Source organism: Mytilus edulis, chromosome 8, assembly GCF_963676685.1.
Source record: "Mytilus edulis chromosome 8, xbMytEdul2.2, whole genome shotgun sequence".
NCBI lineage: Eukaryota > Metazoa > Mollusca > Bivalvia > Mytilida > Mytilidae > Mytilus > Mytilus edulis.
This window is the reverse complement of record NC_092351.1, coordinates 89,628,359-89,639,914: the sequence shown is the minus strand read 5'-3', so window position 1 is coordinate 89,639,914 and position 11,556 is coordinate 89,628,359. Positions and strand designations below refer to the sequence as shown.

The window sequence follows — 11,556 nt, the reverse complement described above, 5'->3', positions numbered from 1 at the left end:
ATATTTATGACTGTTTAAGAAGTACAGTATTTCCTGTCGTTAGAGAAAGCATCAAGGTACTATTTAAATTAAACGTAAACTGCCAGGGCTGTAACAATGCAGTAGAAATTCCCAAAACAAAAGTTTTAAGGCGCCCAAATCCTGCAACTTATGCTAACAGTCGTTGGCAAATAGACTTCAAGAAAATGCCACCAGTCAGAGGTGACAACTACATTTGCAACATAGCAGATTGCTTTTCTCGCTTGGCATTTGGTGGCCCATTAAAAGGAAAATTTGCAAAAGATGTAGCAGAACTAACTTTAAAATATGTTTATCTGTATGGTCCGCCAAGAATATTACAGAGTGACAACGGAAAAGAATTTACCAAGGTAAACTTGGCTGAAGTTGTTTCAATTTTTAAGACCAGGCAGATACATGGACGTCTCTATCATCCACAAAGCCACGGACGCGTAGAACGCTTTAACAGAACACTAACTGAATAATTTAGAAAAGAGATGTCGTTAGAAAAAGACTGGCCTTCAAAATTACCAGAATTTTATTACAACTACAACAACAGGGTACACAAAAGTACAAAGCCTTCTACACCATATCAACTTTACTTTAAAAGACCTAACTTTGCACCACCTATTGATGAACAGGTAACTATAAACTTAGCTTAATGCTTTATTTTAAAATATATGGCGAATTAAACAGCTGAAATATATAAGAAAAAAAAAAAAAAAAAAAAAAAAAAAAAAAAACACTACGCAACACAAACAAAGTAACACACACACATACACACATCTTGTGAAACTATATGAAAGTTTTACACTAAATTCATTCTATTTCATTCATAAATTATTCTAAAATATCATAAAATGCCAAAGTGATACATGTACTGTATGTAAATATAACGTATCTATTGTAGCATTGGTGAAAATATTACGGGCAATAAAACCGTTTCTTTTTTTTATAGCTTCCATTTGTGCTCCTAACTGAAGAAGAAAGAAAGTTCCTAGAACAGGCACACTTAGATGTAGAAAAAAAAGAAGAAGAAATTGGTGAAATATTACCTGAAAGTAACATAAATGAAGATGAAAATGGAAATTTGGAGATGTTGAGAAACATAAATGACAGAGATGTAACGTTTGAAGGTAATAATACAAGTCTTTATTTACTCCAATAGTAATCTGAAAGGTTTTACGTTTTAAGGCCCTAATATTAGTTAAACAAAGTTATTTTTAAAATACAATGTTATGAGAAAAATAAATGTAAACAGATATAGAAAGATGTGGTGTGAGTGCCAAGGAGACAAATCTCCATCCAAATAACAATTTTTTTAAAGTAAACCATTATAGGTCAATATACGGCCTTCAACACGGAGCCTTGACTCAACAACAAGCTATAAAGGGCCCCTAAATTACTAGTATAAAACCATTCAAACGGGAAACCCAACGGTCTTATCTATATAAAAATAATGCATATTTCAAATTTACTGTGTTATCATGTTAATATTTTATATGTTTGCGTTAAATTTGCCACAGGACGTTACACAACCATCGACTATTCAGTTTAATTTGTTTAAACTTATTTTATTAAAGAAGCCATAAATATTGTGTCGGAACCTAATGAAGAACACCAAGAAGTTCAGGAGACAAACAAAGGAAGGCAGTTGGAAAATGATCATATAGTTACAGAAACCGGAGATACATACTTCACTACGGAAACAAATGATATTGCACATTTAGAAGTCGTAAGTAATGTTTTAGTATGATAGAGTATTTCTGCTACTTTGCACATGTGTGCATAGTGTATGTGTGTTTTGAAAAAAAAAGTTATACGCTAATTTAAAAAAAAATAGGTTGATCCGTCTTACACGTTTTCACCTTTGAATGAATTAAAACAAATCGAAATGAAAAAAATCATGTAAATTAATGATGTTTTTTTAAAATTAAATTTTTTTCCGACATATTTTACTTTATATTCTTTCAGATGCCAAAGAATCTCGATCCCATGGAAGGTGCAAGTCCGTATTACAAGGAACTTTACAAAAGACGCTTTGTAAATGATTTCAACGATAAAGAAAATGCTATTCCCGTAAGTCATACATGTAGATTGTTGTGCCACGATTATTTGCAGTTTATTTTAATAATAACGTTCATTCATTCGTATTTCCCGGCGTATATTTTCCGCGAAACTAGGTCATACATGTTTTCACTTTTTGTACACTTGCTTGTTATGCGGAATGATTTTCTATAGTTACAACATAATTACCTTATTCAGAAGTTATTCATGCATCCTATTTAATCCATATTTATCCTTTTATAATGTTAGAATTATCCCAAATCGAACTTGTCAACTTTATAGCCATTTTGGTTACTTTCATTTTGTGTACACACGTACTATTTTTAGGTGTATTGATTAACTTGATCTTTTAAACGTTTAGAGAAAAGTATAGTCAGTTTCAAATTACCTCGCAGACAGATCAGCTGTTTTTAGTAAGTGACCTAGATTTTACTATTCATGTATTTTCACTATTATAGCACACACTGCAATTCTATTTAGATATATTGTAATTGATTCATAATTATTATTTATGATATTAGCTTTTAATAAAGCTGCTTTTATTTAATTCCAACAAATCTTATTCTTGATTATTCAAAGTTTGGACTTCAAAACAGTTTTATTCCTTCGACTTTAAAATTGATATTTATATAATATCTGCCAACCATTTACAATAACGGTTGGCGCTTCAATTGGTGGCAGCGGTAAAAAGAACATTTAAAAAAAAAAAGAGAAAGAGAGGAAAAAAGTAATACATAGAAAAAACCCAACAACATACAAATCAGCATATATTGAAACTCATACTGTGGTTTACATATGATATTATAGAACACCAAGAGTTATTGAAATTCAAGGTGTATTTTCCATAAATAAATTATTGAACACCAAGAGTTATTGAAATTCAAGGTGTATTTTCCATAAATAAATTATTGAACACCAAGAATTATTGAAATTCAAGGTGTATTTTGCATAAATAAAATATTGAGCACTAAGAGTTATTGAAACTCAAAGTGTATTTTTCCATATAAATTATTGAGCACCAAGAGTTATTGAAATTCAAGGTGTATTTTTTCCATATAAATTATTGAGCACCAAGAGTTATTGAAATTCAAGGTGTATTTTTTCCATATAAATTATTGAGCACCAAGAGTTATTGAAATTCAAGGTGTATTTTCCATAAATAAATTATTGAACACCAAGAGTTATTGAAATTCAAGGTGTATTTTCCATAAATAAATTATTAAGCATCAAGAGTTATTGAAACTCAAGGTGTATTTTTCCATAAATAAATTATTGAACACCAAGAGTTATTGAAATTCAAGGTGTATTTAGCATAAATAAAATATTGAACACTAAGAGTTATTGAAACTCAAAGTGTATTTTTCCATATCAAATTATTTAGCACTAAGAGTTATTGAAACTCAAGGTGTATTTTTCCTGAAAATATTTTAATAATATAAGGGTAACTGAAATTAAGTATTAATTCAGTCTGGTATATTAAATATGAATTTAAGACACAGACAACTACCACCCCCTATGTTTTTAAATAATGGAGGGTCCCCAAGAGCTCCCTTATGTAGTGTTAATTCCAATTTTTCGGGTTTAACAAGAGAAAATGAGATACAAATTGTTTCGAATAGTGCACCAGGGGCTAGTGGTATTTTTTCTGATACTTACCCTTCAATTACAAGTGTTAATAATTTTAATAGTTCAATGGCTGGTCCCAGCATTTCAAACTTTAATACTATAAGTTCACCTAGTATTAGGTTAAACAGTCAGTCATATCCTGCTTGGGGGTTACATACAAATATTAGTACTAATAGTATAAATGTAAGTTCTTATTCAAATCCAATGAATAGTACTACTAATTTGACTCAACCAATGACAGCAAATCAGACAAATACCATGACAAACCTATCACGGCCCAGAACATCTTCTTTAAGTGACAGCAATCTGAACAGATCAACATATGTGAATCATCAACCAGATGAGGTGATGGAACTTAGACGAAGGATACAAGAACTTGAAAGAGAGAAAGAATTTAATACAAGGCAAACAATGACTACTGAATCCCAACCTTCAGCACATAGTATGCAGTCACAATATAGAAATTATGGTAACCATGGTAACAGTGAACAACAACCATATAGATGGAATCAACAAAATTCCACATACTACCCTGACACAAGATTTAGTGAGACGGCCTATCCAATGCGAAATCGAACAGAATCATTTGCAAGTCAAGATTCCTATAAGTCAAGACTTCCATTTTTTAATGGTAAAGGAGACTGGAAAACTTTTATGGTACAGTTCCAGATAATTGCAGAACGTAATAACTGGAGTCCACGACAGCAAACAGAAGAAATCCTTCTAGTCCTTAAAGATGAGGCCCTTACTTTTGCCACAGAGTTAGCTCCAGAAGTTCGCACTTCCTTTATGCTGTTTAACTCAGAAATGGAAAGACGTTTTGGAAACAACAATTTTCCAGAGACCTACAGACGTGAATTACAGACCATCAAGAAACAATATAAAGAAAGCATCCATGAATATGCTGCTAGGATAGAAGGCATGGTTAGAAAGGCTTACCCTGGAATGGACAAACAGCTGTTCAATAATATCAGTATTGAATATATGTTGTCTGGATTACCTGATCAGAGTCTGGCATATGATGTGCTGACCAAGCGACCAAAAACCATGGAAGAAACGATAAACCTGGTGACTTGGCATCTAACATGTAAGAATGGCATGAAAGGCAAAACTCAGATCCGTCAAGTGGAGACAATGGAAGAAGAAGAAGGATATGACTATGAAGACCTCAACTGCAGAAAAGCAGGTCCCCAGAGATTCGTAACTGAGGAGAGATTGAATCAGTTTGGTAGGGACATGAAAGAGTCTATGACCAGAGATATAACAAAGGCAGTTGGAGAAATAGTGGAGGAAAAGCTGAATAATCAAACCACAGAGAAGAGACCATATAGGGAAAAACAACAGAAACCCAACTCCAAATGCTATTCATGTAACCAAGCAGGGCATTACAGCAGGGACTGCCCAACTAAGAAAAATGGTAAACAACAGTATAAGAATAGCACTGAAGAGAATTCTTTAAACAAGTAGAGGCTGGGACTGTCGGTCAAGTGTCAGCCTTAGAGATGAAAAATGAAGATGCTGAGTCAGCAGTTTCCTTAGAGATGAGAAAGGAAGATGCTGAGTCAGCAGATTTTGATATTGATATACTTTTCAAAGAATCCAAGATGCAGAAGGGAAATAAAGAACAAGAAAAGGATTTAAGTCCTTTGTCACCTGTGAGAGAAACAAAGATTGTAGAGGTAATGTCTGAGTTGACGTCAGAACAAAGTACCTCGACAGCTGTAATGACTCCTATGATGAAAACGGAGAAGATGGACAGTAGACGGCAATCTAGTTGTGTTATCCAGATAGACAGAGTGAGGTCAGCAACAATTAAAGTTCCCATAAGTATTAATGGGCAGGTGACCAAAGCTGTTTTGGATACAGGAGCAGAAGTGACGGTTCTTAATAGCAGTCTGTATTTTGGGATTCCTGAGGAAAAGAGACCAATATTAAAGAAAGCGACCAGAAATTTAGTAGTAGCTGAGGCAGGGAAAAGTATGGAGACCCATGGAATAGCTATGATGAATGTTAAACTTGGGAACCATGAATTTTCTTGGGATATGTATATTGCCCCTATTGGTGATAGTATTCTTCTTGGATGTGATATTGTAGATGAACTTGACATTACAATAAACTCTAAGAAGGGAATACAGGTGGACGGCAAGTGGATAGAGTGTTACACTGAGAGGAAGGTGGATGACAAGATAGCAAGAGTGGTTTTAACTGAAAATGTAACCGTTCCAGCCAATTCTGAGATGATATTGTTTGGTGGAAGTTGTAATACTGATGTTATAGATACCAGATATACCATGTTACAACCAGTGGTTGAAGATAATCGGAAAATTATGGTTGCACAAATCCTTGTTGACCCTTTTGAAAAAGTCATTCCATTTAGACTGGTGAATATGGAGGACCATCCTGTCCAGTTAAAAAGAAATTACTTAATAGGAGAATTACATCCAGTTACAGATATTACAGAATTTGATGATATCCAAAACAGTACAAAACCTTTGGATGATAATACCAAGAATATCTGCAAGTTGCACAATTTGAAGATGAATATCAACCTTACAGATGAACCAGTATGTATTCCTGATGAATGGAATAGTACCATTCGGAACTGTAAAGCAGAAAATTCCTGGGAGATGAATGATAAATGCAGAAATGAGGCCGAAATTCCTGCATTACCAGATCATCTTAAGGATTTATTTGAAAGAAGTAGCAAAAACATAGCAAATGAAGAGACCAAACGAAAGCTTGCAGATATGCTCATTAAGAACAGCAAGGCATTTGCTGGTTCTAAAACTGATGTTGGTACATGTTCCTTTATAAAACATAGAATAGATACAGCTGGTGCAGCACCAGTAAGACAGCCACTTAGAAGGACACCAATAGGATTTGAGAATGAAGAATTTGAAAACTTACAAGATCAACTTAAGACGGGAGTTATCAAACCATCAAAATCAGCATGGGCTTCACCAGTAGTACTTGTTCGGAAGAAAGACAACTCTGTGCGCTGGTGTGTGGATTTTCGCAGGGTCAACGACCTTACAATTAAAGATGCCTACCCTATTCCTCGCATAGATATGTGCCTCGATTGTTTAGCGTCAGCGTCCATATTTTCATGTCTCGATCTTCAAAGTGGTTATTGGCAGTTGATGGTGGAAGAATCAGATCAACCAAAGACAGCATTTATTACCAAGTATGGTCTGTATGAGTATACAAAGATGCCTTTTGGACTCTGCAATGCCCCTAGCACTTTCCAGAGATGCATGGAGTTGATATTTAGAGGACTTCAATGGCAAACACTCCTGATATATCTCGATGATATTATAATTTTTAGTTCTGACGAAGAAGAACATCTTAAAAGACTAGATGAAGTTTTTTCAAGACTTATAAATGCAGGATTAAAGCTTAAACCATCTAAATGTGATCTATTAAGAGAAGAAATACTATACCTAGGGCATGTTGTAGGTAAAGAGGGAATTAAGCCAAATCCAAAGATAGTACAGTCTGTAGATAGCTGGAAAGCCCCATCAACAGCAAAAGAAATACAACAATTCCTTGGTCTATGTAATTATTACAGGCAGTATATATACAAATTTAGTGACATTGCAGCTCCACTCAGTCAGCTTACCAGAAAAGATGTACCTTTTGAATGGACACAGCCCTGTCAAGAATCTTTTGAAAAATTAAAAATCGCACTGACAACATCACCAATATTGGCATACCCACAATCAGACGGAATGTTTATATTAGACACAGATGCATCTAATATAGGTATTGGCGCTGTGCTGTCTCAAATCCAAGAAAACAAAGAAAAGGTTATATCGTATGCATCAAAGAAACTAGACAGGGTACAACAGAGGTATAGTGTCACAAGACGAGAATTACTTGCAGTTGTCACATTTATACAGCAATTTCGACACTATTTGCTTGGAAGAAAGTTTTTGCTGAGAACAGACCATGGATCATTACGATGGATATTTGCATTTAAAGACCCTCAGGGACAGTTAGCACGATGGATTGAAAGTCTTAGTCAATACAATTTTGACATTCAACACCACCCAGGAACAAAACATTCTAATGCTGATGCAATGTCTAGAAATTCTAATGAAAATGATATTTGTATACATTTGAAAGAGGGAAATCTTGATTCCAGTTGCGCTGAATGCATTGAATGGAAACAAGAATGGTCAGAATTTAGAAAAAAGGTTGATAATGTAAAGAATTTAACAGATAAACCTATAATAAGGAATGTAACACAGTCAAGTGATGGTAATTGTTCCAGTTGGTTAACTAAATACACAGAAAAAGAGATGAGTACATTCCAGAAAGAAGACCCAGATTACAGCTTTTTACATAAATGGATGGATGCAGAAGAAACACCAGATAGAGATAAATGTGCCAGTTTCAGCCCAGCAGTAAGACATTATTGGCTGAATTGGAGTAATCTTGTCCGTATTGGTGGAGTAATATACCAAAAATGGAGAGAAGTTAAAAGTGAGCTAGATCATTTACAACTTCTGGTACCAGCTGTTATAAAGAAAGAAATAATAATCAGCTGTCACGATACTGCATATTCTGGTCATTTTGGTATTAAGAAATCAGTCCAGAAAATGAAAAATTATTTTACATGGTATCAAATGACAAAAGACGTCAGAGTACACATAGAAAATTGTGTACTTTGTACTAAAAGTAAAAGTAGAAAATCAAAAGCTGAATGGTTGATTATAGAGTGGGTTACCCTTTAGACAGAGTTAGTATTGATGTAATTGGACCCTTACCACAAACACAGAGAAGAAATAAATATTTATTGGTAATAGGAGATAATTTCACCCGATGGATGGAAGTTTATCCATTGCCACACCAAAAAGCTGATATTGTAGCACAAAAATTTGTAATGGAATTTATAACAAGATTTGGAATACCATTAGAACTGCACAGTGACCAAGGCAGTAATTTCCAGAGTGAATTGTTTAAGGCTGTCTGTAGCATTTTAGAAATCACAAAGACCCGGACAACACCTTACCATCCTGCCTCAAATGGAGTTATTGAGAGGTTTAATCGAACCCTTGCAGGGATGATAAAAAGTTTCATCAACAAGAATGCTACTGACTGGGATGTAAACATCAACCTACTATTGGCAGCTTATCGTAGTACACCACATCCTGCTACAGGCTTCTCACCTAATTTTCTAATGCTAGGTCGAGAAATCAGTATTCCTATCAAACTGATATATCCATTACCAGACCATAAATATGGAGGGCAATCTGAATATGCTCAACACCTTCAAGATAAATTACAAGACGTATACCAGATTGCCAGGAAACATCTAAAGACAAATGCTGAAAGACTCAAAAAGAACCATGACACGAGACTTACAAAATATAAATATAAGAAAGGGGATCTTGTATACAAATTTGACAAAACTATAAGGCAAAAATTTAAATCCCCATGGCTTGGTCCCTATTTAATTTCAAAAGTTTTGAGCACAGTGGTTTATGAAATTTGTTTTAAAACTAGAACCGAAGTTGTTCATATTGATAAATTAATACCGTACGTAGGTGAAATACCAGATTGGGTTAGTAGAAAACTCAACCATTTAGAATAAATTTTATGTTAAAAGTGTAAACCCAAATATTGTATACATGTATTTATTTCATGTATTTATTCCTGTTTTTAAAAAAGTAATATTTTATACTTGTTAATTTATAAAGTATTTTAAGTATTGATTAATTTTATTATTACAGAAATATGGTACTGTTTCAATGTTCCAAGTGTCCCTTTCGAGGAAATACCAAAAATACCATCCAACATTTTATTATAAAACATACGTCGGATGACAGAGTCCCATTTTTATGCCAAACATGTAATTTCAAGACCATTTCAAATGCTAAGTGGCAAAGGCACATAAAAGATCCTAAAAAACCTCATGTTAATAAAGAACACATTTGTGTGAAAAGCAGTAATCCTTATGTTGTAATAGTAAGTGAAGACATTAAAGAAGTTGATGAAGCAACATTTATGAAGAATCAAATATTCATACAAGAAGAAGAGATTGAAATTGTAGAAATAAAGGTTGACCCAAAAGATGAAAAAATTGTAGAATTAGAAAATAAATATATTGATTTACAATCAACACATGCCAACCAACTAAAGGAATTAGAAGAAAAACATAAATTTGAGTGTCTTCGTTTTGGGAATTTTATTGAACGACTGGAGAAAAGAAAGACAGAGCTGAAAGAAGAAGTGAGAACACTTAAAAATCAATTAACATGTCATTCCGCTAAGAAGATGAGAAGTTCCGTCTGTGTTGTGAATTCAAGAAAATAGGAAAGAACTTTGTAATCATATTGAACTTTAATTTTATGAGATTTATATATAATATTTATTATTTTACTGTTTATATACATTGTATGTATGCTTCTTAGTTGAAATTTGAATATTCATTCATTTTATATCAATTCTAGGGACAGAATTCTTTTTTCTTTAAGAGGAGCAGTGTTGTGCCACGATTATTTGCAGTTTATTTTAATAATAACGTTCATTCATTCGTATTTCCCGGCGTATATTTTCCGCGAAACTAGGTCATACATGTTTTCACTTTTTGTACACTTGCTTGTTATGCGGAATGATTTTCTATAGTTACAACATAATTACCTTATTCAGAAGTTATTCATGCATCCTATTTAATCCATATTTATCCTTTTATAATGTTAGAATTATCCCAAATCGAACTTGTCAACTTTATAGCCATTTTGGTTACTTTCATTTTGTGTACACACGTACTATTTTTAGGTGTATTGATTAACTTGATCTTTTAAACGTTTAGAGAAAAGTATAGTCAGTTTCAAATTACCTCGCAGACAGATCAGCTGTTTTTAGTAAGTGACCTAGATTTTACTATTCATGTATTTTCACTATTATAGCACACACTGCAATTCTATTTAGATATATTGTAATTGATTCATAATTATTATTTATGATATTAGCTTTTAATAAAGCTGCTTTTATTTAATTCCAACAAATCTTATTCTTGATTATTCAAAGTTTGGACTTCAAAACAGTTTTATTCCTTCGACTTTAAAATTGATATTTATATAATATCTGCCAACCATTTACAATAACGGTTGGCGCTTCATAGATATGTAAATAAAAATATCAAATGTTAATTTATATAAAAAAAAAAATTCTGATCCTTTTACTTTTTATGTATCTATTCATTATCAGTGCCAATGTGGTTTATACGACAAAAGTAATGTTAATATTTTATTTATTAATAAAAATGGTTTAACATTGCTTTATGATTTGTTTTTTTAGACTGGAGGAAAATCTGTTATGAATAGTGGGCTGATGGATTATTTTCAAAAACGTCAACTAGAGATATATCCTCTTGAACTGTTTTCTGTCAATTATCAGGATATTTTCACTCCTACTATTGGGGAGTATTTGCAATTCAAAACAAATCCAGCTATGAACAAAGGGACGGCAGTGTTTACATCCGGTTTCTGGAGAGAAGGAATATGCCAAAAACATAAAAAAATGATCCTTCTCGGGGAAAGATTTTTGTTATTAAAGACATAATTACAAGTTTTACATTTGAACTAAATAGATATCAACTAAGACCTAACAATTGATATATGCTCTATTGTGGGTCAAATATTGTAATTAAAAATATAGATCACGTAACTTTTATTTTTATCAATTCAGAATGATTTTATTGATATTTAAAGTAACATATAATAGATAATGTGGTATGAATGTCAATTTAACAGCAATATGAGAGAATTTAGAGACAATTCAAGAACGCATAAGTTGCATACAAGAAGTAATTCTTTACTGTCTTTTTAGTTAAAAAAATGTGTAGTTTAACTCTTCAAG

The 11,556-nt window shown here is 32.9% G+C and overlaps 2 protein-coding genes across 2 annotated transcripts; both read left to right on the top strand.

The window, feature by feature from the left end:
* The first annotated feature begins 290 nt into the window (after positions 1-290).
* LOC139486589 (uncharacterized) lies at positions 291-1,530 on the top strand. The gene is made up of 2 exons (XM_071271513.1): positions 291-638; positions 956-1,530. Exons 1-2 carry the CDS (start codon positions 495-497, stop codon positions 1,163-1,165), a joined length of 354 nt encoding a protein of 117 aa, XP_071127614.1. The 5' UTR covers positions 291-494; the 3' UTR covers positions 1,166-1,530.
* A 50-nt stretch (positions 1,531-1,580) lies between these two features.
* Positions 1,581-11,313, top strand: LOC139486588 (uncharacterized). Its single transcript, XM_071271512.1, has 3 exons — positions 1,581-1,732; positions 1,972-2,076; positions 10,996-11,313. The coding sequence occupies exons 2-3, from the start codon at positions 1,972-1,974 to the stop codon at positions 11,257-11,259; spliced, it is 369 nt and encodes a 122-aa protein (XP_071127613.1). The 5' UTR covers positions 1,581-1,732; the 3' UTR covers positions 11,260-11,313.
* The last annotated feature ends 243 nt before the right edge of the window (positions 11,314-11,556 follow it).

Excerpts from the sequence above, each read along its gene's own strand:
- LOC139486589 (XM_071271513.1), top strand. The coding sequence starts at position 495 with ATGTCGTTAGAAAAAGACTGGCCTTCAAAATTACCAGAATTTTATTAC. Across the intron at positions 639-955 it reads CACCACCTATTGATGAACAG|CTTCCATTTGTGCTCCTAAC; the intron begins GTAACTATAAAC and ends TTTTTTTTATAG.
- LOC139486588 (XM_071271512.1), top strand. The coding sequence starts at position 1,972 with ATGCCAAAGAATCTCGATCCCATGGAAGGTGCAAGTCCGTATTACAAG. Across the intron at positions 2,077-10,995 it reads ATAAAGAAAATGCTATTCCC|ACTGGAGGAAAATCTGTTAT; the intron begins GTAAGTCATACA and ends TTGTTTTTTTAG.